The 25,500-nt window shown below is 48.7% G+C and overlaps 11 protein-coding genes across 11 annotated transcripts; 5 read left to right on the top strand and 6 right to left on the bottom strand.

Annotated features, from left to right (window-relative positions):
- Positions 1-138: 138 nt before the first annotated feature.
- C8Q69DRAFT_458602 (putative short-chain dehydrogenase TIC 32, chloroplastic) lies at positions 139-2,217 on the bottom strand. Its single transcript, XM_028630003.1, has 7 exons — positions 1,830-2,217; positions 1,488-1,698; positions 1,025-1,399; positions 832-950; positions 697-760; positions 275-623; positions 139-207 (listed from the first exon to the last, which is right to left on the bottom strand). Exons 1-6 carry the CDS (start codon positions 1,928-1,930, stop codon positions 489-491), a joined length of 1,005 nt encoding a protein of 334 aa, XP_028487978.1. The 5' UTR covers positions 1,931-2,217; the 3' UTR covers positions 139-207; positions 275-488.
- Positions 2,218-2,303: 86 nt separating this feature from the next.
- Positions 2,304-3,821, bottom strand: C8Q69DRAFT_458597 (putative membrane protein). The gene is made up of 3 exons (XM_028630002.1): positions 3,170-3,821; positions 2,723-3,056; positions 2,304-2,667 (listed from the first exon to the last, which is right to left on the bottom strand). The coding sequence occupies exons 1-3, from the start codon at positions 3,690-3,692 to the stop codon at positions 2,610-2,612; spliced, it is 915 nt and encodes a 304-aa protein (XP_028487977.1). The 5' UTR covers positions 3,693-3,821; the 3' UTR covers positions 2,304-2,609.
- Positions 3,822-3,959: 138 nt separating this feature from the next.
- On the bottom strand, positions 3,960-5,361 carry C8Q69DRAFT_458588 (phosphomannomutase). Its single transcript, XM_028630001.1, has 5 exons — positions 5,085-5,361; positions 4,917-4,979; positions 4,549-4,865; positions 4,411-4,485; positions 3,960-4,356 (listed from the first exon to the last, which is right to left on the bottom strand). The coding sequence occupies exons 1-5, from the start codon at positions 5,187-5,189 to the stop codon at positions 4,107-4,109; spliced, it is 810 nt and encodes a 269-aa protein (XP_028487976.1). The 5' UTR covers positions 5,190-5,361; the 3' UTR covers positions 3,960-4,106.
- Positions 5,362-5,748: 387 nt separating this feature from the next.
- On the bottom strand, positions 5,749-7,072 carry C8Q69DRAFT_458583 (putative DnaJ chaperone). The gene is made up of 4 exons (XM_028630000.1): positions 6,888-7,072; positions 6,805-6,819; positions 6,691-6,751; positions 5,749-6,638 (listed from the first exon to the last, which is right to left on the bottom strand). Exons 1-4 carry the CDS (start codon positions 6,892-6,894, stop codon positions 6,068-6,070), a joined length of 654 nt encoding a protein of 217 aa, XP_028487975.1. The 5' UTR covers positions 6,895-7,072; the 3' UTR covers positions 5,749-6,067.
- Positions 7,073-7,752: 680 nt separating this feature from the next.
- Positions 7,753-9,202, top strand: C8Q69DRAFT_517306 (hypothetical protein; the record flags this gene model as incomplete). The annotated part of the gene is made up of 2 exons (XM_028633411.1): positions 7,753-8,228; positions 8,649-9,202. 2 exons carry the CDS (start codon positions 7,753-7,755, stop codon positions 8,809-8,811), a joined length of 639 nt encoding a protein of 212 aa, XP_028487974.1. The 3' UTR covers positions 8,812-9,202.
- A 1,050-nt stretch (positions 9,203-10,252) lies between these two features.
- C8Q69DRAFT_504972 (putative endoplasmic reticulum DnaJ domain protein Erj5) lies at positions 10,253-11,595 on the bottom strand (the record flags this gene model as incomplete). Its single annotated transcript, XM_028632658.1, has 3 exons — positions 10,253-11,292; positions 11,358-11,423; positions 11,523-11,595. 3 exons carry the CDS (start codon positions 11,593-11,595, stop codon positions 10,253-10,255), a joined length of 1,179 nt encoding a protein of 392 aa, XP_028487973.1.
- Positions 11,596-12,641: 1,046 nt separating this feature from the next.
- C8Q69DRAFT_442487 (prenylated rab acceptor 1) lies at positions 12,642-14,464 on the top strand (the record flags this gene model as incomplete). Its single annotated transcript, XM_028628839.1, has 2 exons — positions 12,642-13,092; positions 13,140-14,464. The coding sequence occupies 2 exons, from the start codon at positions 12,642-12,644 to the stop codon at positions 14,462-14,464; spliced, it is 1,776 nt and encodes a 591-aa protein (XP_028487972.1).
- Positions 14,465-16,242: 1,778 nt separating this feature from the next.
- On the top strand, positions 16,243-17,610 carry C8Q69DRAFT_167230 (putative FK506 suppressor Sfk1). Its single transcript, XM_028625729.1, has 5 exons — positions 16,243-16,428; positions 16,492-16,573; positions 16,637-16,906; positions 16,965-17,167; positions 17,228-17,610. The coding sequence occupies exons 1-5, from the start codon at positions 16,374-16,376 to the stop codon at positions 17,479-17,481; spliced, it is 864 nt and encodes a 287-aa protein (XP_028487971.1). The 5' UTR covers positions 16,243-16,373; the 3' UTR covers positions 17,482-17,610.
- Positions 17,611-19,134: 1,524 nt separating this feature from the next.
- C8Q69DRAFT_504968 (protein-tyrosine phosphatase-like protein) lies at positions 19,135-20,529 on the top strand (the record flags this gene model as incomplete). The annotated part of the gene is made up of 5 exons (XM_028632657.1): positions 19,135-19,316; positions 19,482-19,518; positions 19,625-19,704; positions 19,781-19,975; positions 20,034-20,529. 5 exons carry the CDS (start codon positions 19,135-19,137, stop codon positions 20,527-20,529), a joined length of 990 nt encoding a protein of 329 aa, XP_028487970.1.
- Positions 20,530-22,291: 1,762 nt separating this feature from the next.
- C8Q69DRAFT_496574 (hypothetical protein) lies at positions 22,292-23,775 on the top strand. Its single transcript, XM_028632263.1, has 2 exons — positions 22,292-23,225; positions 23,319-23,775. The coding sequence occupies exons 1-2, from the start codon at positions 22,311-22,313 to the stop codon at positions 23,742-23,744; spliced, it is 1,341 nt and encodes a 446-aa protein (XP_028487969.1). The 5' UTR covers positions 22,292-22,310; the 3' UTR covers positions 23,745-23,775.
- Position 23,776: 1 nt separating this feature from the next.
- On the bottom strand, positions 23,777-25,075 carry C8Q69DRAFT_458569 (S-adenosyl-L-methionine-dependent methyltransferase). The gene has a single exon (XM_028629999.1). It carries the CDS (start codon positions 24,790-24,792, stop codon positions 23,896-23,898), a length of 897 nt encoding a protein of 298 aa, XP_028487968.1. The 5' UTR covers positions 24,793-25,075; the 3' UTR covers positions 23,777-23,895.
- Positions 25,076-25,500: the final 425 nt, after the last annotated feature.

Below are 25,500 nucleotides of genomic sequence, written 5' to 3'. Positions count from 1 at the left end.
ACGGCTATTTGAGTGGAAGGTCCAAGGGATGAACGTGACAACAGAGTCAGACAGTCAGTTGCCACACTCTAAGTATCCCTCGCAAAGGCTTCTGTAAGTGTATTGTCAACGAATGTTCGTCACTGACTCGATATTCAGATGAGAATCTTAATTACTCGCCTATTACTGGTAATATTTGTCTTGATTAGAACCGTGTTTAGCCTAGGTTAGCTTCACCCTGGTTCCGTCGGGCATCTTCTCATTGATGATTACCGATGGCTGATAATCTATAGGTGATACTGTCCAAGGCTGTGACTTGATCTCATATTTCTTTGTAATGTTTGGACCAGTTAAGTATCTCAATCTGCTGATGTAGATCTGTTTTCTCTTTGTTCAACTTTCAAAGCAGCTCCTTCGATGTGCTTGCTGCATCGGCGCATCGGCCTGGAAAAAAACCCTACATGGATCGCGATGTGATATTACCGTACAAAATTAACAAAGGGATTACCCTAAACAGCCAATTCCGGCCAATCGTTGAGTGCATCTGCTCCGACTTTCTCCTTGACCAACTTTTCGCTCAGCTGCCATAGTCTAAGGCCGAGTCCCGGGTCGCTGGCTTGCGAGCTCTCCTTGCCCAGTTGGCCCTTCAATACGGTCAGCTCGAATTTCTCCTACGGGAATTCATGACTTGTGCCACCGGGGAAAAAAAATACTTACTGGATTAGTGAGGTATACGCCGTTCCAACCTTTCTCCTCGATCTCAGGGCTGGTTGCGGCATACCTGTACGCGTAATAAGCACGATTGAACCGCAGTAGTAAACATCGAGTGAGTTATCACGGGACAGCACTTACAACGTGGCATATGCGCCCTGCTCAGGGCTCCGTCCAATTGACAAATTCGCACTAGTTAACAGCTTCCCCAGAAGGCCTGGATATGCCTGCTTCCACTGCTGCTGCATCGCCGTGTTGACCTATTCACTCGTAACGAGCAATCAGCATCCCATCGAGGTAAGATGAGATGTACATAGAAGGAATAATCACATACCGCTCCTGGATGCACAGAAATGACATAAACATTATCCTTATTCGGCTTGATAACCCTTTCATAAAGCCCATATTTGGCACCCAGAATCATTGCCAGTTTTGATCGAGCGTACAGTTCCACAGGACCCAACCTGGCATCGTTGATTTCATCAATTGACTCAAACTGCACAGTTGACGGCGCAGCACGATGCACCTCAGACGATTGAAGGATGATCCTGGGTGCTGTTGGCGGGTTCATCTTCCCCGTCTCTCGGAGAAGAGGATAGAGACGGTTGAGAGCGTAGAAATGGCCTAGCCAGTTGACGCCAAAGATGCTTTCAATGTGGTCGTGGTCGAGGCTGAATTTATTCGCGTTAATACCGGCTGATAGCACAAGCTGTAATTTAGTTTTCGTTAACACATCGAATTACAATAGAGGAAGAAACCCATCGGAAAGATGAGCTTCGCAGTAGGCGGGGACATACAATATCCAACCTCTTCTCCCTCTCTCGAATCCCGTCAAATACTTCCTTTGTCTCCTTCAGATTCCCCAGATCGCAATGGTACCACTCTACCAGGGCGTCGGGGCCGAAATCATTCTTGATCTCGTGGATCGCATCGGATCCGGTATCCCATTGACGATTGACAAGGATGACCTTCGCTTTTGCTTCCAAGAATCCACGGGCTGCTGCATATCTATACGCGAAGAAAAAACAATCAGCTTTCTGATACGCGAAATTGCCTTCTGAACGAAACAAGATCAAGATAATACCCCGTATAGGTAAGGGAATACGACTCATGCAGAAAGGCAGAACCGAGAAACGAACCCAATACCCTGAGCACCTCCCGTAATGACTGCGACTCTTCCTTCCAAGTCATGAAGCTCCTTCTTGGGACCGAATCCCAGCATACCCAAAATCGCTTGCATGATGCTTCCGACGATCTGTGATGACGTTGTGTGTGATTTGATAGGGAGATACTTAATATCGGAATAATCAGAGCGATAGATTTCAACACCACATTCAGCAGTATCCTCTATCTACTGAAAGAATTAGAGGGATATTAGACTAAATAATATACTACTTTTGCAAATAACATCTGAAGAACCCCCAAATTGACTGTCTAGGTTGTGGTTGCAGCCTTATGAGTTTTGCACATCAGAGTGACGAAAGAGTGGGAGATCAGACGGATAGCACTTCCGCACATCACAAAGTACCATTAACTGCTGGGTTGGGAGGCCAAGATTATGTTTCTGATAGAAATTGGTCAGTACTATTGGTTGTCAAGTGAATAAACCGCATGCGTTGGTACAAAGGCTATGATTATAGGCAAATAAGAGCTATGGTATAATTGAGAACCGCGGGAGTCACCCCACACCCAACCATATAATACTTCAACAAGGCCTTGCTATTATTTTAGGTTTCATCTTTCCGAATATTTTTCTAGAAAGAGAGGAGGAGCTTATGCCAATGGCAATATCGTACAGACAAAGGAAATAGGCCAAAAGATTGAACATGAGGGCATTGCATCCCTCTCTACATTATATCGTCCAAGACAGCACAAATATCTTTTCATCATACTCAAACATTTGGAAACTTCCTTCTTGTTTACATAAACAGACGCCAAGCACCAATAATCAGTGCAGCGGTACCAGTGCAAACACCCCTATCGAACCAAGTCAGCAATTGCACGCGATAGATAAACTAGAGGGACCACATACATCAGCCACTGTAGTGTTGAGAACTTGACTGCTTCAACACGTTCTCTCAAACCAGCAACCTCTTGCTCGATTCTGGTCTCTGTCTCCTTGATGCGCATCTCCTGTCCATTGGCTTCCTCGCGGATGCGGCCTTTTTCCAGATTCAGGTCCAACCGGACAGACGCCTGCGTCCGTCCGATCTCATCGCGCAGGCGAGAGTTTAGCTTAGCAAGGTCGGCCGAGATGCGCTCGTGGGAGGAGCGAGTCAGCTGTGCCTCAGTCGAGTCGGCATTTAGGAGTTCAGAACGGAGCTTTGCGAAGTCCACCTTTTGCGTATAGATGGAGCGCTCGGAATCTGTCGAATGATCATTAGCCCAGATCACCCCCAAGCTGCTTGACAGTACGGCCCGATTTAAGGCGGCAGAGCGTAAACTCCAGCACTGCTCAGACGGGACAGAGCCCACAAACCTTCTCTCAAAACCATTGTCCTCGTAAGATTCTGGATAGACTCCTCGATTACATCGTTGAGCACCCTCATCATCGCGACTGCCTGCTCCTCGCTGAAGCCTTCCTTCTTCAACCTCTGTACGAACTTCAGGGTGTCGAAATGGTGATCTCTCTGCTGGACAGCCGTGGCACGGAAGGCTCTACGCGCTGGTTTGAAGGTAGCAACATAGACACCATTGTATTTGATCGGATTGCCAACTGATTCGGCAGACGAAGTAGAAGAGGTGTTCGCGATAGAAGGACGGCGGGAGACGGTATGTGCAGTGCTGTATGTGCGGGAAGAGATCAAGGAAGTACTGGATGGCGCCGAGATCCACGGATTCTGCAGTTTCTGGGCAGATAGATTCGAGCTAAATGTGTTCTGTCTTCTCGCTGGGATAGCAGCAACCTCAGGAGGAGCGACGGTGGTGCGGGGAGAAGTGTTCCATGTCAGACGAGGGAGGAGGAAGCGTGGCACCTCCACCACTTGTTTCTGAGGCGCCATTATAAACGAAAGAATGTATGATTTAGCAATGAGTGTTTTCAAGGAACTTCGATAACATTGTCAAACTGTCGGGGACGTCGTCGGTTCACCGTAAGCTAGAGACCGCAGGAATGACGCTCCGCAGCCCTGCGGGCTGATGGGCTGACTCAGCCCCATTCGGTCGGAGCTCGGAGATCTCGATCTGGGTTTCTCCGCCTTCAGACGAAAGCGGTAATTACGATATAGCTGCGATCTGTAGACGATACTTACAAGTATGAGAGATGCGCACACAATCTGATAATCTTTAATTATAAAATGTTTACTTCCACGGAAACGAGTCCTACTGCTCTTCTGTCTATATTGTCGACGTAAATGGGCGAATATGCTAGACAACACTTAACTAATGCAAAAATGCGTATGCGTCTCAGGGATCAATTATAGCCGGAATAATTCTTTCAAGATCTTCATGGTGTCCTCTGGACCAGTGACAGAGTGACCGGAAATCCTGCTATCCGAGAAGATCTCATAGTCGTTTCCTCCAGGAAAACACTTATCACCGAAGAAATGGATAGTTTCATACTTGACGCCGGAGATGTTCTTTTCAGCTTCGACGTGTTGCAAGCAGTAGGTCTTATCCCAACCAGTGGGGAAAACGTCAAATGAGATCTGTCCACCGACAGAGTACCTGTTTCATAGTTACTGTTAGGATAATTGTCAAAGTCAGCTGCAAATCCCTTACGTGAGACCATAGTCAGGGAACTCTTTCTTCAGAGCTTCCACGAGATCCCTTCTGATATTATGAACCTGGTCATAACTGTTGCGCGTCAATGCGTCAGCATACACAGCCCCCATAATTGAAAAAACACGGGCAACATACGCCTCGAACTCATTCCTCTCCTCCACACTTGCATTTCTTCCAACGGGGCTAACGTTAATCATTCCATTACGGAATTCGATAAAGGTACCACGCTTCTTGGGCAGCTTGGTGTCCGCAATGTACTTCAGACAGAAATTGACAAGGTTCTGATACTTCTCCTCACCCAACCACTGAATGAAACTGTTGCTAGCGAGAGGCTTTCCTAGGCGGTAGGCAGTCAAGCCGTTCTCGGCAAAGGAGAAGTCAAAGAGGGAGGTGACATTGATGGACGCGGTGCCGAGCTGTTCCTGTTGCTTGGCCAAGTCCGAACCGCCAACCTGAATTATGCGTCAAAAGAAAGTGAATAGCGATCTGGGAGAGAAACAGACGTAGCCAATTGCACACTTGTGACGGAGTCGAGAGAGAAGTTCAAGCATGTCCGGTGACACGGTCTGTAGGAAATGATGCATTAGCACGTGAGTGCGATATTACTTTTTGAAGGAGGGCACTATAACTAATGCGTTCAGAGTTTCAGAATCATCTGTAGAATAACATACCCTGCGCGCAGGCGTCAAGGTGCCGTCGACATCGAACAGACAGATAGTGCCCTTGACAGGGCGGTTCTCGAGGGAGGGATAGACACTTGCGGCCTCGGTTGCCATTGCGACGTTGTTAAGCCGGTGGCCTAGATCTAAATAATGAAAACTACGAGAATTGAAAAGAGTGAAAACAAAAGCAGGATCACCAGTAAAATAAAGCCAGACACCCAAAGGAAATTCTATTAATATTGAGGAATGGAATTGAAGCCTGTAGGATGGACTGTTTTGGGCGGGGTCCTCTTTGCTAGCGGTCCGGGGGGAGCGGGTCCCATTTACGTTTTTAGTCCAGAGTCCAGGCCTTCGTCCGTTTCCTGTCGTTATCGATAACTTAAAACCCCAGCTAGCCACCCAGCCATTAACAAATTTCCCAGAGATAATGCTTTATATTACTGCAACTTAAAGTACTTATTGTGGTAAATAGATCTAGTCGAGGCTGTGTTTCTATTCGCTAGAGAACAAACACTGCGATAATACTTATAATATTGATATGGCGGAGAGTAAAAAATACGGCACTTCATCACTATCCGGGCAAAATCACTGTCAAAAAGGAAAGCTCACATTCCCGAGCACTACTCTAAAAAAAAAAAAAAAAAAAAAAAAGAGAGAGAGAGATGGAGGTAATTACGAAAACCCCACCTTGCTTTTGGCGGGTAGGGCTTTTCTTAGAAATCCAAGGAACCCCTCCAAGGTTCAAACAGGAAGCCTCCCGGTAAATGGTGTGGGCCAGCTTTATACCACTGTGCCATCCAGCAGACAATTCAATGACTCGTCATGCATTTCTACTCGAGGGTGCTGGATTATGGAATCATTTGAGATAAACAATATCAATCGCGCAGTTTCTAACCAAGGCACCAGACCAGCCAGGCAAGAAAAGGAGTATCAAAGCATCGAATAAGAAATCAAAACCGAATGCGCCTCAATATCGCAGATCGCCCGCCCCTCTAACTACCCATTGCATGTTGGAAAACTTTAGCCGCCAGTTCACTGAGCAACTTGGCTCGATCAGGTTGAGGTAGCTCCTGGAATACCTCATAAACACTCTTTCCCTTGGCGTCCCTAACAGCACCTAGCCTGTTTCCCGCAACTGCCCCTGCAAGAGCTCCAGGGACATTGGCGATAATGAATCCCAGCGCGCCACCGCTCACACCACCAACGATAGACCAGAAACGCGTTGTAGGTTTCGTGCGGCCCTCTTCTTCGTCGGCGAGCCCCTCTTCGCGAAGCATCTCTTCGAAGACAGACCCGAACTGTTCAGAATCCCGTTCGTCGCGACTCTCTTGTGACCCACCGAACCCGAAGGTCGACCACGGGAATCCGCCTGCACCACCCCGGGGTACATCCTCATCTGGAGATTCATATTCTTCGTACTTGCGAACTTCATCGTATTCACGGCGGCGTTTCGGATCCGAGAGTGTGTAGTATGCGTCGTTGATATCCTGGAATTTGCGAGTGCGCGCCGGGCGCTCAGGGGAGTCTGCTGGAACTCGATCCGGGTGATGTTTTAAGGAAGCTCTTTGTGGAAATAGTTAGAAGGATCTGGCGAGATGCAAGATGTAATACCAACCTTTTGTAGGCATCGCGAATCTGCTGTTGCGTTGCAGTGGGCTCAACGCCCAAGACCTTGTCTGGACAGAATGGTCAATTGGTAGCAATAAATTCGAACATCTCTCACACGTACAATAATTAGGCTGTTCTGTAGTGTGAATAGTCAGATGAATCCTGTTGTAAGACTTTGCTAGACTTGAATACGATAAGACTTACTTGACATTGCGATAGCGTCTTTCTTTGCTTATCAGGAAGCAGATACAGCAATAATCTAGTGGTGGGGTTTACTAGATTATAAGATCCATGTAGTTGGTAACTGTATTTAAGATCTCAAACGCGCGAAAGTATCTTTATCATTTATAGTGGACAAACCATTAAAAGAGAGACATGTCGTCAGTACGCGACGTGTTCCCAGATCGTCTCAATCTGCAGTGCCAGCCAGTAGATGACGTCGATGGCCGACGGACTAGCCATTTTAGCCGGGCATCAGCCTGATCACGTGAGTCAACGCTTCTCCTTATCACGTGAATGGGGTTCTAGTGTCCCCTGAGTATATTGGCCAATCAGCGCAGAGAGATGTTTCACCCAGCCACCCACGGTTCGCTACACGGGACGGGACGCCCTTGTACGGAGTAATTAGCTTGAGGAGCCGAAGCTCAAGTGAGAAGGATGGGCATCCCGTCCTCCCCTCAGGCCTTCATTAATTCTCAATTCGCTTCCCGTTGATTTCTTCTAGCAATCTCCTCTTGTTCAACATCTGGTCTTTCAGGTTGTCCTGTATCTGTACATTTCAGGAAGCCCTGTGGGTACGCACGTAGGGCCTGGCCTGGCCTAGAATTCTGGAGATCTGGACATTTTTTGACCGCCTCTCCGCATCCCACTGAACAGTTCTCACTGCAGTGACTAAACAGACACCCCAGATCAAAAGAGAGGGGCAATTGTCCAGGATTACGATCGCAGGTGGCAATTCAATCGAGTCGCACTGTCAGAGACAACAGATATCTGCCGTCAATTCCCCGAGATTTGAGCTCCTTGTGGCCTGGCTGCTACCTCAACAGACAAAGAAGAATATCTATCCACCATGGGTTGGTTCGACGGCAGGTCTTCCTCAGGCTCCCATTATGTCGTGCGTCGACGCTCTCCATCCCGCCGTTCCACTTCCGGCATCTACTCGTCGCACCATTCGCGCCATTCTGCGCCTTCAATTTTCAGTATTGGCGGTCTAGGTAGTTATAACCACCGCAACAGATCGACTGGGTCATTCTTTTCGTCGTCTTCGTCCAGACGTGCTCGACCGCGCTCCGGTTTCATTCAGCGATTGATCCAATCGATCAAGCGCCTCTTTCGTGACATCTATCACTACGCCCGCCGGAACCCCATCAAGGTGTTTCTGCTTGTCATTGTCCCACTCTTGACGAGCGGCGTTCTGGCAAAGCTTCTTGGCCTCGTTGGCATTCGGGTCCCGAGCAGTCTTGCCGGCCCTCCTCGCGGTGCATATGGCGGAAACTCTCCCGGTCTGGGCGACAGCGTGAATAGCTTGATGAACATCGCAAAGATGTTCGTCTAAACTATATCTGCTGTCATACCACTGTATAGAAAGTTCATTCGGGCGATACATGAACAGACTCGACGGTTGGCTCTGACCGTGCAGGTTGCGCCATGATTGAACGAAGGCGATGTGGAATTAGGGTCGCTATCTCGATACGAGATTTGCAGACGCTCATTGTATTTTGGAATATGGGAAACGACTATTGGCTTGTATCAGTTCTTCGGATCGAGAAACAGAGAAAAAGAGAAGGGAGCTTGTGCAATGGATGTATGGGTGAATGAAAGAATAACGAGCCGCGACGGCATGATACCCGTGACGACAATTGGATGACACATACCTGTTTTTTTTTTTTTTTTTTTTTTTTTTTTTTTTTTTTTTTTTTTTTTTTTTTTTTTATTTTGAATCTTGCCATGCCACGATATTTATAGCAAATTATATCAGTTCAACGACAAACACTATCATGAAGACTTCGGTATCAGATCAGTAAGGTTCGATTTCCGAGTAAATCAATCAAACGCAGTGCCAGTTGCTGCCATCTGGAGAATTCACAATCTCACTTCAACGGCCCAAGAAGAACAAGAGCGTATCTGAGCATATAGAATCAATGCTGATTCAGAGACCGTGAAGAGAGTCCAAAAGATACTAGTTATATACTTACTGTACATAGACCACACCCTTCTCCACCGCCTCGCTCTCCAGTTCAAACTAAACTAATACATCACACAGTACCTAATGCACCAACCTCTCCCCAAAGCCACTAATAAAAAGAGAGAAAGCAAAAAAAGCCTCCTCTACGAATCTTACTCCTCATACTATTACTCACTAACAAATAGTTCGTCGTATCGGATAATCCACGCCGTGTTAATATTGCCCGGAACTATTATTCGTGGGGTTCCACTCCTGCAAAGCAGATCAGACCACGTCAGACGTACACGCGAGAATCTAAGTAGAAGATCCGTGCGGGCTGGGAAGGGGGTTTGGGAGGAACTTGGAAGAGGGGATTTTATGACCAGTTAGTCAGATAATCTGATCAGTTGGGTATCATGTTTGGACGGAGAAATGGATCGATTGATTGATTATGCTCCCGTGTTTTCGGGCGACTATGTGGGAATTGTTTTTATCCTTACTTATATTATCATGGGACTTGAATCCGCAAGTATGGATTGATTATTATTACAACTATAGTATTTTGTTCTTAGGTCCAAGATCCCATAATCAACAGTACGATTAGTATAGATTACTCACCGTTATGTATTCAACTACCTAGTTAGCAGGCCATCTCACCTAGACACAACTCATAACCCAACCACCTCTTCCTTAACTACACACTAGCGACATAATTCCCAACACAGCATAAATTCACCGCCTATAAACGGCATGCTCAGCCATTTTATGCTTAGATTCTCCGACTCCAGACGGCACGGGTGCGGGCCGTGCCCTGCACATCTGAGATGGGGGCCGCGCTTATGAACGGAGGGAGAATATAGCGTCGTGTGTGCATTGCTTCATTAGAAGATCTGAGGGGATTAATCTTTGGAGGGACGGGATATAAAGAGTCGCATGGAATGGAAAGGAAAGTTGAGTTGAAATTGATTAGATTGTTTATTCTTTTTCTTTTGTATGGACATGTGTCTCTTCTGTGTTTAGTGAATTTCTGAATTTGGGGTGCGGCTACTTATAGGCTGAGGATTTGATTTCATTTGTTAGGTGTTGTATCAGGGCTGTTGCAATAGTTGAATTGAGGGGGAACTTGTTGTTATATGTATGGGCTGAACTCTTGCTGAATGGTCAAGTCGAGCGTCCTGTGGATATGTGATGTATATGTGGATGGATTTTATGACTTGTAAAAGTCCAAGTGTTATTGTGATGGGATAAATCCCGCAATGCTTTTGTTATGTTTTAGTTGTTGCTCCCAGGACAAACGACAGGAGCAAAGATCTGTGGTGGGGAAAGAACTATTGTACAAGTCTATATAAAGAAGAGTCACATATATCTTTTCAGATCCTACGCTTCTCCCAGGGTATGATTGTTTTCATGATCTGTTGTCCCTTCTACCTCTCTTTCTCCTCACCCTGCCGTTAGAAGTACCAGTTGTACTGGCCTCGTCGTTAACGGGTTCTTCCGTCCTTTCAGCAGTCTCGTCCTGCTCCTCGGCCACGGCATCTTCCTCTTTCGAGCCACCGAGCATTTGGCCCACTGTTCTCCGGTAAAACCAGCCAGGGAAGCGGAACAACAAAGTGTCACGAATGGTCGGGCGCTGAATCTCATCAATGTCCAGCAAGAATTCCTGACGGCCGCCATCCTCCGTCTCTTCTTCAAGGAACACGTTTCCGATGGAGTCGACGATCAGTACCTTGCCATTCTCTGCCACCACGCGCTTTCTCTCTCCGGTGGGTACGGGGCCTTCGGTCGTTGGGGTGGCCGTACCAGAGCTGCGCGAAGTTCCGCGAGTGCCTTTCTTGCCCTCTTTGCGGTTCTCCTTGTCCATCATGCGCTTCTGACGGCGGTTCATCGGCATGGCACCAGCATCTGCTGCTTCAGAGGCAGGCGGAGGAGCTGTGGCACCCGGTGAATCGATGCCTGGAATTCCGCGAATACCCAATTCATCGCCCCAAGCGGCCCTCCGCGCCTGGCGAATATACCTGTCAACGAAATCACGCTGGCGCTTCCATCCGAGAATGAGTGCAGCGTAGTGAGCGGCGCCTCCGAAAGCAATAAACAGACCAACAAGCACACTGCCCAGCCCCGGCCGAAATCTCGAATAATAGTACCCGGTGCCCTTCCACTTGGGGAACCCATTCTTCAGAAAATGGTCATAACGATCGCGGGATGGGCCTCGGAGAATGTTGGCAACGACGTTCAGGCGGGAAGCACGCTCAGTAGCCTCTTTGACCGCAGCGGCAATTTCACGCTGCGAAGGCCCCTTGGAGGACCCCTTGGCCTTGGCCCTATCCTTGGAAGTGTTTGCAATGAAGGCGCGCTTGACCTTGTCGGGATGCAGCATTCGAGACTTCTTGCGGTATGCCTTGCTAATGTCATCCTGCTTTGCAGTAGGTTTGACTCCCAAGAAATCTGTGTGTTTTTGCAGGTCAATGGGCTGTAGACGGAATAGTACGCATGATAGATAGGAGTCGTACCGTAGAATGTCACATTTGCGCCTTCAGTTGCTATAATCTCGTCGCGGATACGGAAGATTTCATGATCTACAAAGGGACCACAGATACTGTCAGCCGGGACAATTGATCATGATTTGAAATGCAACAATCCAAAAAGGGATCGATGAGATAAAATGAAATACAGACCTTCTTTTGTCCATGCGGCCACCAGGACAACAAAGGCCGCAATCACGAGCAATCGGAGAATCGAGTGCCTCATGTTGGGCTGGCAATGTGCGAACACAGTCGCTATGCCCAACGACGGCTTCAAAGATGGTACCAGTGAATTAGAAAGGGTAGGGCGAAGTTAGATGCGAGCGTAGTGGGAGATCGATGGAGACTTTCTACAGGGTCTGCACTGCGATATGATCTGTCCAGCAGCTGCCAGACCGCCTGGAGGCGTTCGAGCTGCCGTAGTGCGTCGACGTGGCCCAATAACGGGCGGCAGGGAAAACTTACAGGTCGGGGAAGAGAGACAAGCAGCTTCAAATCAGCATCCTGCCATTATTCTCCCCCAGGGTTGGCAGGGAAGGGGAAAAGGGTAATATATAAAGGGCAGTCTCAGTAATGTCTCGAGTGTAGAACCTGGAGGGCATATACCATACGACGCGGGGATTGCCAGCAGGAACCTGAGGCTGGAAGAGTCGCCATGGAGCGGGCCTGGTGAAGCTCGCTCTGCGGATAAAGAAACGCTCTAGTTAATTGACTTATCCTACTGCTGACAGCAGAAAGAAGTTGGATGCAGGATCTGCTCTGCAGTGGACTGGTGGATCTACTACTTGTCTCTGGTCTTCGATTTAAAAGCATCAGCATCGCCCTCATCCCTAGCTAGAACCTTTTCTTCTCTGCGCCCAGTGCGGTTTTGGAGACTGCCGTGGACAGCACGGCAGCCCGCCAGAAGGTCTCAGAGACTCGTCTCTAGCCCAGCACTTTCTTTTTCTTTGTGTGTGTGGTTCCGATCAACTGGAGTATTGATATCTCTGATATCTCTGGAGACACGACTCGAGATCTCGCTGGAGCTGGACGATTATCCGACCGCTCGTTGGCCCAGCTTGTCAGGAGCCGCTACTTAGTTAGCTGGCCAGCTTTTTCCACTCCCCTGGCTCGGCCCTGCAAAACATCGCTTCTGGCCAGCTCACTCTTTCCATTCCCCGTCCGCCTCGTCACGATCGTATACGCACCGGCACTTCTATCGAGCGTCAATACTCTCCCTCGCTTTCATCATCAGCGCGAGCATTTATAGTCTGGCCCTCCCTACACCGCACAATGGCTCCTCTCCAGATCCCTCTCGACGCGATCACTTCGCGCTTCACTGATCGCTTCAACAGCGTCCGCGCTCAATCGATCAGCAGTCGTTTTGCCAACCTGAAGCCTATCTCTGAGTTTCTGGACCTGAAGCGTCTCTCCAAACCGGCCAACTTTGGTGAGGTGCAGAGTCGCGTCAACTACAACCTGTCCTACTTCTCCAGCAACTATGCCGCCGTCTTTCTCATGCTCAGCATCTACAGCCTGCTCACCAACCTGATGTTGCTCTTCGTCATCATCCTGGTCACTGGTGGTCTCTACGGTATTGGCAAGCTGGGTGGGCGTGATCTCGACCTGGGTTTCGCCCGCTTCACGACATCCCAGCTTTACACTGGTCTGCTCGTTGTTGCCGTGCCCATGGGTATCCTGGGTTCGCCCTTCACGACGGTCCTGTGGCTCATCGGCGCTACTGGTGTGACTGTCTTCGGTCACGCTTCACTTATGGATAAACCAATCGAGAATGCTTTTTCCGAGGAGGCGGTCTAGGTGGTCGGCCGCGAACTCCTTACGATATGCCCCGATGGGGAAGACCACCAGGGGCACAACTGGGGAGACAAGTCAGGAGGCGAGGGTTGCAGTGGGATGATGACGCTGACGAAGCGCGTGTGGAGGAGATTGAGAGCGAGGAGGATGATTATGATCGTGGTGCGCTGCTGGATGAATACCATGGTCTGCGACGGGATGGCAGCAGGCGGCAGCCGAGGCGACGGAGTTATGAGTACGAGGATGAGACGGAGTCTTCTGAGGGGGTCGATTATAACCTGGATAGCGATGCCGACAGCACCGTTGCATATGCCGTCCAGCTGGCGATGATGGACAAAGAAGAGCGGCTGGTGGACAAAGCACTCGAACGGATCCGACGCGCTCAGCTGATGGGCAAAAAGAATGTTCGCTTGTCACAGGAAGAGCTGGATGCACTGGAAAGGAGGAGGATGCGCAGCACCGGAAGCAAAGAAACGCAGCGGAAGAAGGGTGCCAGCAGCCAACCATCCCTGACCGAAAAGCGCAAGGACAAGAGCAAAGACAAGGACAAGGATAAGAGCAAGAGCAAGAACGGGAAGCCGACAACGAAGGGAAAATCCGACAAGATGGAGAAACGAAAGAGCATGCCTGCTTCTTTGGCAGCTGAACGCCCTCAGCCGAGTGACGAGCCTTATGGAGGGTGGACAAGAACCAGAGGTGTACCCTCCAGTTATTATTCCTCCCCTGGAGGTCGCCCGTCCAGCTCTTCTTCTCAGAGACCCCGAACGCCATCTTCCCAGTCGTCCAGAGCGCAGCAACCGGGCTCGTCGCCCCGTTCCCATCTTCCTCAGCGCTACGCTTCCGTTTCAGAGCATCGCCCAACTTCCTCATCTCGATACCAGGCCTTCCCCCGTCCCCTTCCGGATGATCCTCAGTGGATGCCTCGATCACGGGCGTCCTCGAATGCTGTACCATATCCGCTTGACCCTGCAGATTACCCGCCCTATGGTCCGATGGATCCCCGATATGGTTACCATGTGCGCAGAGACGTCGCCGGCTTTCCTGATGTTCCCTATCGAGCCGCGCGTCGATCTCCTTCTGACGATAGCAGCTCGTCGGAATCTACGAGCCCCCAGCGTGCCCCTACGGAGTCTTCGAGCGAAGACTCCAGCAGCGAAGACGACGATGAGAGTGAGGATGATGGAAGAAATGGTGTGAAGGTGGCAGTGGAGAAACCAGTCGCAACCGGGGCCCAGACACGCGCTACTACTACAGCAAGTGCTACTCGAGGGGCCCGGGCACGGCGCGGTCGTCGGAAATGATTTAGTCCTCCCCCTATACGGGTTGTTCATCTGGTCTTGTTCTCTTGTGTCTGTTGACCAAACCCATCGTGGCTTATGCGGCAAAAGAAACGTAACGGAGTTCTGATAGAGAGGGTCTGCATTGGGATGGAAATTTCACTTTTTTTCTTTGCTTTTCTTTTCTTTTCTCTTGTTCTCTATTATCAGTCATCACAGCTGATGATTTGCTTGTACCTACTTGGGCCTCGTTTGACGGTTGTCATCGACGGCAGCGTGGCTGGTTCGGTTGCTTAATTGTCGATGCAAAAGGAAGCCTGGTTAGACACAGGGTTAATTGAGGATTATTGACTTATTTTAATTAACTATGATTTATTCTCATCGCATGACGATTATTGGCAAGCTGTAATCCCGCATGCGCAAGAAATATGGTCACTCAGATGATCTGCCACAGCCCTATGTATATCGTCAGCTTGCTGCGGATGGCGAGTAACTAGATGACATGGACATGCAGGCACCTGAAATAATCAGATATTCTGGAAATAGATCAGGATTTAGCAGTGACGGGCGGACTTGAATCGTAAGTCCAGCCTGGAGGATTCCAATGAACCCCCAAGCAGCGTGGCTGAGCCGCTGGAATCTGGATACAGCCTTGTGACAGGATCAGGACCTCTCTTGGCGCTTAATCTGCTGCCCACCATATCCTCTGCACAGCCAACATGTGGTCGTCACGCAGTCTGATCGTAACTTAATATTTGGTTCTCTTTGATTTATTATAGATATTCTGCACAGCGGGAAGAAGAGTATCCGTTGCCTTGCCAAGAGACGCCCCTCCCGGCGCCAATCTGCGCCCGTGAAGCCGGTGGCTGACGGGATGTTTAATCCTGGAGAAGATTATAGAACTAGAGCACGAGCCATGAAAATCAGGGTAGATAGACTCCAGAGTAGATAGAAGATGGCAGAAATCAGACCTCAATTGTATCGGCTGGAGGGAATTCTATATGGATGAGAATATAAAGAAGATGATCTGGTGCGATGCTGCTGTAGCATAATAATAATGATGATAATAACGAACCTTTTCTTTCCCGCTTGGCAAGAAGACGGGCGGACAATGACGTCTGCCGGATCGGCACTGAATCGGCAAGCAACGAAAACGGTGAAGTCATGGAGATCTGGAGGGGGTTGGAATTCATGCTTTAAGCTGGGCAATGCCTCAACGCATCTCGACGCTTTCCCCAGTTCCATATCCCCATTCTAGACAACTCCAGGGGCTGGGGTCTTTGTTCCCTTTTTTCTCTCCGTGATTTGGCCCAATTTATCCCGTCGGATCCCGTCTCAAAAAAAAAAAAAAAAAAAAAAAAAAAAAAAAAAAAAAAAAAAAAAAAAAAAAAAAAAAAAAGAAAGAAACAGTCTAACCCCTTGGTCGATCCCACGCGGCATCCTGTCTGGAGACCAAAAGAACCATCTCCGTCTGCCCGCTGAGCATTTTCAGGATCCCACAGAATCAACAGCAGAACGCGTCATTGGCTACTCTGTGGTTCGAGGAAAAGTTGCGAAAGGCTGTCAATCCATCTAAGAACCCCCTTTCTCTTTCCCTCTTGCGGTGGTTCCTGCGCAGCAGACAACTGGCGGGGTGTGCGCATCCCTGGATCTTCGTCAGTTGGCCAGCGCTTAGGTGAGTAGGCTCAGCCTCCTGCTGCTGCTGCTGCTTACAGCTGCATCTCTCTGCCACATATGCCATCAGCGTCTGATTCTGACGGAATAAAAAGCCCAGGTCGCTTTCCTTGCATCTCGGGAACGCCCTTCACGTGGCGTGCCTCCAACAACCCGTCGAGTGGCAGTTTCCGTTGGCGTTCTGTCATAGATACCTCATTTCTCCGACGGGAAATCCTGTCAGAAAGGAACAAGATAATAATCGATTGAAAGAGTCAAGATGTGGATCATATCGTTTTGGATATTCCCAGTGATATCCGCTTGCATGTGGATTGGTATGGAGCTCACCACATCCCCAACCACCAGGATGAAGGATGACGGCTGACTTCTTTTCCTAGCAATGCTCCTTGCAATGCTGGGTCACTGGGCTGCTATTGGGACACCTCACTATGTGAGCATGGAGAGGACCCAGACGATTGCGTACGTCTATCATTAAAGGCAAAAACACTGCAATGGAATTCGCCGTCTAACCACCGGGTCTAGTTATATATCCGACATTGGAGCCACAGGGCTCAAGCCTCTCTTCATTACCGGCAGTGTTATCACCGTGGTCTTCCTCGATCTCGCATTTCTCTCTGAACGCTGGCTCCGACATGCACGCAAATTGGTGCCCAACAAGGGCAAATGGGACAAAGCCTGCGCGTGTATCTCCATTTTCTTCTCCATCGCTGGTGCGCTGGGTCTGATCTTGCTGTCTATCTACGATACTGTCCATTATCCACATGTGCATGATGGCTGCCTTCTTTTGTTCATGTTCGTCTTCTCCAGTTCCTCTGTTCAAGACAGTTTCTTTGCTGACAGCTCCGGGCAGGGTTGCTTATCTGATCAGCGCCATCTTCATCTGTCTCGAGTATCTCCGACTGGGAATTTTCTACCGTGGTCAGCACCGCATACTTTTCGCCAGTTTTTGGATCAAGCTATCGTTCATTGTCATTGAGGTGGCCCTCGCAATCGGGTTTGGTGTCTGTCACCAACATCCTGACAGGAGAAATGCCTCCGCAGTCTTGGAGTGGGGTATGTCGTTCAACTAAGTCTTGCTTGGTTTTGGGTCATAGATACTAACATTTGACACAGTGATCGCTTTGGTCTTCACATTCTACGTCCTCTCGTTCGTCATTGACCTGCTGCCGTCTGTGCGCACGCGCACTCGCGTACCTCAGGGCGAGAAGAACCTCGCGATGGCTGAGGCCGGAGTCGGAAGGGGCAGCACTGTCTCTTATGAACGCCCGCTCACTGTGGACTCTGCTGGACCGAATACCAACACCTACCGGGGCCAAGTGGTCGATGGCCGTCCACTTCAGAATCCGAATCCTGACGTCAACTTCTAATCTCATTCGCCTGTCACACAGTCGCTTTACCATATTTCATTTTGCGCCATACTATCTAATTCCCTTTGGTTCGTATTCTGCATGCATGATCCGGCGGCTTATGGGTTGTCTTGTTTCGTGTCCTCTCTTCAGGGTTATACAAAAGAATTTCCCGTCTTGCATTTTGCGTTGATTTTGATACCTCGGGCTTTCCTTTCTGGGGCCCCTTTGCTTCTGGACGCGCCTTTTGGAATTGATTGGCTTTGTTTTATTTCGTAATGCTGGGAATATGGGTCAGTATCGCAGCGAAAGGATGGATCTACTCGGTGTGTTATACATATATATGTCAATTGTATAATGAAACGTTGGATACGTACAAGAGCGCCTATCCTATTGACCCTTTTTCGAAACTATACCCGCCTACGCGACTATGATCTGACCTTGTAGGCTTGTACGGTCCAATGCCTCCACCACTTCCCTAAATGTCGCGCGCTGCTCACTCCGAGACCTGGCTATCTCGTTCTAGTATCATCTGGTGTCTTCTACTGTGGATGGACGATCCCACCATACACACCGCCAACCGCGGAATATCGATTCCGGATCGGATCCCTTGCAAATGGATCCAACCCCGAGTCCCTGGATGGTATGCTGCCTTGTTCGACCTGGCGATACTATTATCTACGAGGGGTTTTTTGCGGAGGAAGACCCACTGCGAGATGGTCGAGACACGAGGAGAACGTGGCGTCCAAGCGCGATTAACCGACTCCCTCTTTGTTATTGGCGATGGGCGGACAATCAGGGAACGATGGCTGACTATCGCTAAGTTAAAAGAGTCGATTGCCAAACTATCATCGATCTAGCATCGATCAACAACAGGTTTTTGCGGCCGGTTCGGATCGCCCCGACTGCTTTCTTTTCTTTCTGGTTGTACGGAGTAGTTAATCGACACCTGAGAACGGCATCTTGGATCCAAGACTTAACTACTCCGTACGATCCTCTCCTTTCCCCAGGAATCCAGGCCCGGTAATAGCCCAATATCGAATACCCAACAGACGCCCAAGAGCCACTGCACTCCAACAGCAGCGGACAAAGACAAGCCTGGGCAGTCTGACTTGCTTGAATCCGATAATTCTCGAACTTCCACGCGCTGTCTTCAACGGCGGCCCCACCCGCGCTCACCGACTTGTTCAGGACTCGAGTCCTGCAAAACACGGTGTACGCGGCCATTCGGGATGCTGTCTGGCGGACTGGACGCGCTGCGTGCTCTTGTTCGTTGTTGACATTGAAGAAAAGACCGCATAGTTCCTTTTTCCCTCCCACCTCCTTCGCGCGTCAGGTACGAGACGGGAGTCCAAGTCATCCAGCTGCTGGCCGAGGACAACAACAACCTTCGTTTCTCTTGCTTTGCTTGCCTATCTTCTTTTCCTTCATTTCTCCCTTGGTCTCTAGCTTCGCTTGGAGTTGGGAACAACAGAGCTTTGCCCTCTACACCACGATTCACTGTTGAGCACCGGTCTTCATCTGATCCCGGAGCAGTTGTATTTGGATCCCTGGAATCAAACTAGCTCCCGCACTTCCGCATGGTTTTTTGCTGCCTGAGCGGGACAGACCATCGCCTGACAACTTTCCATGGGACTCACTCCGTTCGTTCAACTGTCACATTATATTCCCACCATGGCCAAAAGGAAGTCCAAGTCCAGCAGCAGCAGCAGCAGCAGCAAGTCGAGCAGTCCGCGACTGTCTCCAGATCCAGCAGGCCAGACCAGCTTTGATCTAGCGTCTCCGGACCGGCCATTCGATAACATCTTGAACTTCCGGGATGTAGGAAGCTCTATCAATAAGATCCATGGCTCACGGTATGGAGTTCCAATCCTAGTGTTAACAGTCGTATCCAACATCCAGTCCATTATCAATACCATATGAACGTTTTCCCCAATTATCTCTATTTCTACCGCAGTCCATTGTCTACCTCCCACGGCTAGGCTAATTTGAGGTGCGGCGCTAATATGTACAATCGGTAGAATCATCAAGGAAGGTGTGCTATACCGCAGTGCAAGGGTAAGGACCCAGAAATCCATTTTCCATTTCTAGTTCTCTGTTTTGTTCTTAAATTCTCCTCATCAAATTATTTGACACAGCTAACGCTCACTTTCCCCACCTTCAGCCAGACGATGCATCAGAGAGAGACAAGAAGCGTCTAGTGGACGAATTGACGATCTCAACGGTGATCGATCTTCGATCAAAGTATGTGCAACTGGACCTAGAGCTCTTTCCTAGAGAGCCATTCTTCGGTCCTTCGCCTGGCTAACGGTCAATGCAGCACTGAACATGTCATGGCTACCAAGAAGCGACGAGCGTCCTTGTACCCTGAAACAGCGGAACAGGACAAGCCCGTGCCAGCCAATCCAAACGAGCATATCTTGGAGTTGCCTGGTGTTCGACGGTATAGCATCAGTCTCACAGGGAAAGCCTTTGAAAAGGCTCTCCTATGGCGGCTAGACTGGTACAACTTCATGTATGATCACATGTTACTGTATTTTCATTTCCTTGACTTATAGCTGACTTAATGGCAGGAAAGTGCTTGGTCTCAGCGCATCAGGCTATCGCTCGGATGCAATCACCATTGTCGGTCGCCAAGTCATGCAACCACGGGGCCTGATCGGATTGGCCAAAGATACCCTCGACAACAGCATTTCCGAGATGCGTGAACTCTTCGATCTACTCTGTGACGATTCGACCTACCCAACAGTTGTGCATTGCACGCAAGGAAAGGACCGAACGGGCCTCGTCATCATGCTCCTCCTCTTCCTGACCAATGCCGTCCCTCTGGATGATATCACAGCCGACTACTCCAAGTCGGAGCCTGAGCTGATCCCGGAGATGGAAGAGCGTATGAAGGAAATCCGAGCCATTGGGCTAGACGAGGAGTATACGAAATGCCCACCGGGCTTCATCCGAGCGATTAAGACACACCTTGACAACAAATACAGCGGCGTCGAAGGCTACCTCCTCTCCGTAGGCATCAGCCGCGAAAAGCAACAGAAGGTCCGGAATCTATTACTTGCGTGAATTTCCCGACAACATTCCAGTTTCGGTCCGGATCGACTCCTTTTTTTTCTTTCTTCTTCATGTGTTACTCTTTTTACCCCTGCGGAATATTTTCCATGACGGTTTTCTTTCTATAATGTTAATATTGTGCTGTGCATTTGGGCGCAATTGGAGATCGGTATATGTAGCGATATGGGACACTGCTTTTTTCCTCGGTTATTTTAAGCTTCGTGCAAGCGATGGAGGTATCTGTGATTATTATTAACACGATCGCATATGTCCTGCTGTACCCTGCTTTTCTTGTGGAGTTTTTCTTTTCTGGTTCTTCTTCCTATGTTTTTTTTTATGTATTTATTTCCCACCAGGGACCTGGCTTGTTTATGCTCCTGTTTTACGAGCATATGAAAATTGTACAGAATACGACAGGGTGCCATTAGTTAGCTAGTCCCTGATTATATACAGGAAGGCAAATAACGCATCACAGAATATGATATGTTAATCTCATTATTTCGGTATGCAATTCATATTTATTCATGGTATGGAGTGGTCCATTGAGCAGGGACTTGAACTTATTGCACTTCCTTGGGCGCATCAGATACCGCAACAATATCCATAGGAGTTTTCCGAGAAACTATATTACCTCACGGCTTAAGCTTGTAGCTAAGTTAACATCTTTTTCTGTTGAGATAATGTATTAGATTATTTTTCAATGACCAGAGCATCTAGAGTTCCGTGGAGAAAATATATTTCTTTTATATCTTCGAGTAAGTTTAATAACCGCTGCATTGCAATATACACTTCCAGGTATGGCTCTCACGGTTTGTCCCACCACGACGCAAAGAGATAAATCTGTCAATTTCAATTTGGAAAGTGCTGGGCAGATGTAAGTAGCTTGCTATATATTTTCATTAGAACACGTCAGATCCGGGGAGGCCAAACTGGAAAGTTGCGTCAAGTGCTCTAGTGAACTAGTTATATACCACAATCTAAATACAGGAAAAAGCGCATCTTGAAGTCTAAACGGGGTCTAAAGCACATTATGCCAATTTATCTCCTCTCTTATGCATTATTATTGTACCATATAGTGGTACCCCCGCTACTTGGTACCAAACCGAAGCCGGAATTAGACTGGTTCCACCGTTCCCATAGATTCTCGGCATTTACGGCCTCCCCTTCTCTCCCGAGATTATTTTTGTTCCATCATTGATTCAAATAATAATTACTGTGGGTAAAATTGTAGCGTAGCCTTGGCATAATAACGTTCCAAGGTCTAAGTTGGGAGAGGCAAAAAAAGAAAATCGGACCAAAAAAAAATGAAGACACCCGGCTTACAAATCAGATTTTTGACTGTGTTTCATAAGTTAGCCCGTTAATATTGAGCTAGCTAGTTAGCTGCTATGGAGTAGTTTTTCTCAATCTGTACCAATCCTTTTTAGATAACTAACCTGCTTCTTTTTGATTTCTAATGGTTAGATAAACGTTGTTTTGTCAGCATTGTTGTAAAACTATTGTGTTTCAAGTAACTAACTAGGTTATACGCTAATAATTAAATAGCTGGGTTGGAAGTAATAAAACTATCTTATCTATTATTGTGGCATTGCTTGATATTTCTTTTGTATATCTGGTTTATATTATCATATTCCTGCTTTGTTTGTTGGTTTGTTAGTTTTCTCTATTTGAACCTGTTATTATTTGTCGAAGGATCCTAACTGATTCGACCAAAAAGGAGAACTCCTTAGAGGAAGATCGTGGATTCGACATTATTCGTGAGAGAGAGATTTCGATAAAGATAGATCTCAATCATGTCTTCTACACCACGCTTCGAATGCGCCGACGTCGACCCCAGTCTCCTGGGCAAGCCTCTCACCTTCGCCTTCTCGGGGCGTACGGCGCCAAACCGATTCCTAAAAGGAGCCATGAGTGAGCGTCTGGCCTCTTTCTCCTTCGACGATGTCGAATCCCGCGGTATCCCCACCAAGGCCCTGATCAATGTCTACCGGCGCTGGGGCGAGGGCCAGATCGGACTCAGCCTGACGGGAAACGTCATGATCGATCCGGCCCATCTGGAGACAGCGGGCAATATGGTCATTCCGCGCAATGCTCCGTTTTCCGGGGAGCGGTTCGAGCGGTTCTCTGAGATGGCGTCTGTGGCGAAGGCGAATGGATCTCTGCTCATTGCGCAGGTCGGTCATCCTGGTCGTCAGACCGCAAAGGAGCTGCAGCCGAACCCGATCAGTGCTAGCGATATCCCCGTGAAGGAGGGCACTTTTGGCATGTCCTTTGGCAAGCCGCGCGCTGCGACGGAGGAAGATATCGCTGCCATCATCGACGGGTTCGCTCACGCGGCTGAGTATCTCGAAAAGGCTGGCTTTGATGGCATGCAGCTGCACGGTGCGCATGGCTATCTACTCAGTCAGTTCCTGTCCCCGAGTACAAATCTGCGGACGGATAAGTACGGTGGAAACTTGCAGAATCGCATGCGTCTGGTCCTGGAGGTGCGCGATGAGATTGCGAGACGCGTGAGCAAGGATTTCATTGTGGGTATCAAGATCAACAGTGTCGAGTTTCAGGAGAAGGGATTCCAGCCAGATGAGGCGAGGGAGCTCTGTCGTGCTTTGGAGGAGCATAAGTTTGATTTTGTCGAGTTGTCTGGTGGCACGTATGAGAACTTCCCGCTCATGGGTGCTAAGAGGCCGTCGACGTTGGATCGTGAAGCGGTGAGTTTTGTCTTTTCTTAAATATATTCCTCTCTGTGCTGGGAGTTTAGCCCTTGTTATGGTCAGTTCGGAGTGGCTAATAATGTCTGATAGTTCTACCTGGAATGGGCCAAGCTCATCGTGCCGGAACTCTCCAAGACCAAGAGCTACGTGACTGGCGGTCTGAAGACCGTCGAAGGCATGATCAAAGCCCTGGAAACATGCGACGGTGTCGGCATTGGCCGTGCTCTCTGCCAGGAACCCTATTTCTGTGCTCATATCCTCTCCGGACAGCTCAAGGGTGCCATGATCCAGAAGTTGGACATGGGAGACTTTGGCCTCACGGGTGCTACATCCGGTGTCCATATCAAGCAGATCGGACAGGACCTGCAGCCGATTGACCTCAGCAAGGAAGAGAATGTAGCCAAGGTTCTCACTGCTTTGGGTGCCTGGATGGAAGCGAAGAAGAGTGATAAGGATCTGGTGCAATTCCCCGAGATTGAGGGACATAATGTTGCCATCTCAAGCCAGCCTTTTTAGAAACGAGATAATGATCTTTCTAGACGAAACTAGATCGTTTGCTGCTATACACGGCGATAGATAGAAAACTATAAACCATATAGAATATGACAGCTCTTCATAACCGAAATTGAATTTGAAGTCTAGGAATATCACAAACAAAGGAGAGACATCACTTGCGCTGAGCAATAATAAACAACCTAGGATATCTCAACAACACCTTGCCATCCTCTAGTCTCGGATAGACCTCTGCAATCCTCTCCGTGTATTTCTGGAGGAACTCCTCTCTCAGCCCCTTCTCTAACGGATCAATAAACGGCCTCAATCCACTGCCCTTTACCCACTCAACGATCTGCTCCGGACCATCCAGAACATGAGAATAGAACGTATGCCACACATCCAAGCCACCAGGGGTACAAATCGCATGTAGTCTGTTATATATCTCTCTTGGACTCGGCATCGGATCCAAAGCTGGCTTCAAGGGCTCCAGAATCTCCTTCCATGGACCGGCTGCGGCTGTCTCGCGCATCGCGACATGCGACGGCTCGAGATAATTATCAGGCACTTGCACTGCTAGCACCGCGCCAGGACGCGCCGCATTCAGCATTCGCGCCATATGGCCGACGCTGTCAGGAAGCCAGTGAAAGACCGCATTGGAGAAGAGAAGCTCATCATCCGGACCAGGCGTCCAGGTATTCAAGTCTGCCGACGAAAAGTCGATATGAGGCACATTGGCCCGTGCCTTAGATAGCATGTCTGGGGAATTATCCAACCCGTGGATCTGAGCTGAGGGAAACCGCTCTATCAGCGCCTGGGTGGAGTTCCCAGGACCACAGCCAAGATCGACGATCTTTCTGGGCGATGACAGTGGGATTTGAGCGATCAGATCCCTGACTGGGCGGTTGCGCTGGGCTGCGAATTTGAGATACTGCGTTGCGGACCAGTCATGCGCAGAGGAGCCTGGCGTGACGGTGGTTGTTTTTGTTGACATTTGGGCCTTGCAGGGTTGCACTAGAGTTCGCAAGGTCGTAGGATGGAATCGAGATTTGATGAAATGGTGGTAATGCATGATTGAAATAATGTTTTTGTAAACAAAAGAGGATCCTTCTAGTTGGTTGATTGCATGCGTGCTCTGAACGAGTATATAATGGCCATGTGGTGAATATGATTGGGAGTTGCGGTAATCGGAATTCGCCGTTTAATCCTCCGGTTTTCGCACATAAGATGGATATAGATCAACCAGGAGGTATTAATCGCGTTCCGTGATTAGGGCAAATAAGCCAGCACAGAAACTCTTGACTGAATAAGGATGAGTAGGTTAATGGTATGTATGTATGTACATGCAATGTGGGGGTGGTTTGTATGTCCGAATACATTCTCCGAGTCGGCGGTAGGTAAGTAAAGTAGGCATATTCGCCATACGGTTAGATGGTCCTGGCGAGTCTCATTTCCTACATTGGGATTGCCAGCCAAAATTGCTTGTCAAAGATAGCATATTAATAAACTACGGTAACAGAATTCCAGAATCGATTGAGTAATTCCAATGATGATATTCAACGCTCAGATAGAAGTGTCGTTCTTCTTGCGAAAATGCCCCATTGCGATATACATACAACTCTTGGTCCCTGTGAATATGGATACCTCCCTGTGTAGTATACTTGTAGCTCTACCGTTGACGAGGAGCGTGTCCGGATAGTACTTGCCACTGTTTGGGAATTAATAGCCCAGTTATACATCCTTCCGATGGTTCGAAAGCAGCAAGTTTAGGCTAATGCCT

Source organism: Paecilomyces variotii (assembly GCF_004022145.1).
Source record: "Paecilomyces variotii strain CBS 101075 chromosome Unknown C8Q69scaffold_2, whole genome shotgun sequence".
NCBI lineage: Eukaryota > Fungi > Ascomycota > Eurotiomycetes > Eurotiales > Thermoascaceae > Paecilomyces > Paecilomyces variotii.
This window is presented reverse-complemented; position numbering and strand designations above follow the sequence as displayed.

What these genes read in the sequence shown, in the direction of transcription:
- C8Q69DRAFT_458597 (XM_028630002.1), bottom strand. Translation starts at nt 3,692, where the DNA reads ATGGCGCCTCAGAAACAAGTGGTGGAGGTGCCACGCTTCCTCCTCCCT. An exon ending in GACAATGGTTTTGAGAGAAG is followed by an intron (nt 3,057 to 3,169) that starts GTTTGTGGGCTC and finishes ATCATTCGACAG; the next exon opens with ATTCCGAGCGCTCCATCTAT. An exon ending in TCAACACTACAGTGGCTGAT is followed by an intron (nt 2,668 to 2,722) that starts GTATGTGGTCCC and finishes TTGGTTCGATAG; the next exon opens with GGGTGTTTGCACTGGTACCG.
- C8Q69DRAFT_458569 (XM_028629999.1), bottom strand. Translation starts at nt 24,792, where the DNA reads ATGCATTACCACCATTTCATCAAATCTCGATTCCATCCTACGACCTTG.
- C8Q69DRAFT_458602 (XM_028630003.1), bottom strand. Translation starts at nt 1,930, where the DNA reads ATGCAAGCGATTTTGGGTATGCTGGGATTCGGTCCCAAGAAGGAGCTT. An exon ending in GGGAGAAGAGGTTGGATATT is followed by an intron (nt 1,400 to 1,487) that starts GTATGTCCCCGC and finishes ACTAAATTACAG; the next exon opens with CTTGTGCTATCAGCCGGTAT. An exon ending in GCGTATACCTCACTAATCCA is followed by an intron (nt 624 to 696) that starts GTAAGTATTTTT and finishes ACCGTATTGAAG; the next exon opens with GGCCAACTGGGCAAGGAGAG.
- C8Q69DRAFT_496574 (XM_028632263.1), top strand. Translation starts at nt 22,311, where the DNA reads ATGTCTTCTACACCACGCTTCGAATGCGCCGACGTCGACCCCAGTCTC. An exon ending in CGACGTTGGATCGTGAAGCG is followed by an intron (nt 23,226 to 23,318) that starts GTGAGTTTTGTC and finishes AATGTCTGATAG; the next exon opens with TTCTACCTGGAATGGGCCAA.
- C8Q69DRAFT_458588 (XM_028630001.1), bottom strand. Translation starts at nt 5,189, where the DNA reads ATGGCAACCGAGGCCGCAAGTGTCTATCCCTCCCTCGAGAACCGCCCT. An exon ending in ACAAGTGTGCAATTGGCTAC is followed by an intron (nt 4,866 to 4,916) that starts GTCTGTTTCTCT and finishes CGCATAATTCAG; the next exon opens with GTTGGCGGTTCGGACTTGGC. An exon ending in TTCCCTGACTATGGTCTCAC is followed by an intron (nt 4,357 to 4,410) that starts GTAAGGGATTTG and finishes ACTATGAAACAG; the next exon opens with GTACTCTGTCGGTGGACAGA.
- C8Q69DRAFT_167230 (XM_028625729.1), top strand. Translation starts at nt 16,374, where the DNA reads ATGTGGATCATATCGTTTTGGATATTCCCAGTGATATCCGCTTGCATG. An exon ending in ATCCGCTTGCATGTGGATTG is followed by an intron (nt 16,429 to 16,491) that starts GTATGGAGCTCA and finishes TTCTTTTCCTAG; the next exon opens with CAATGCTCCTTGCAATGCTG. An exon ending in GGCTGCCTTCTTTTGTTCAT is followed by an intron (nt 16,907 to 16,964) that starts GTTCGTCTTCTC and finishes AGCTCCGGGCAG; the next exon opens with GGTTGCTTATCTGATCAGCG.
- C8Q69DRAFT_458583 (XM_028630000.1), bottom strand. An exon ending in ATTCGCGATGCCTACAAAAG is followed by an intron (nt 6,639 to 6,690) that starts GTTGGTATTACA and finishes ATTTCCACAAAG; the next exon opens with AGCTTCCTTAAAACATCACC.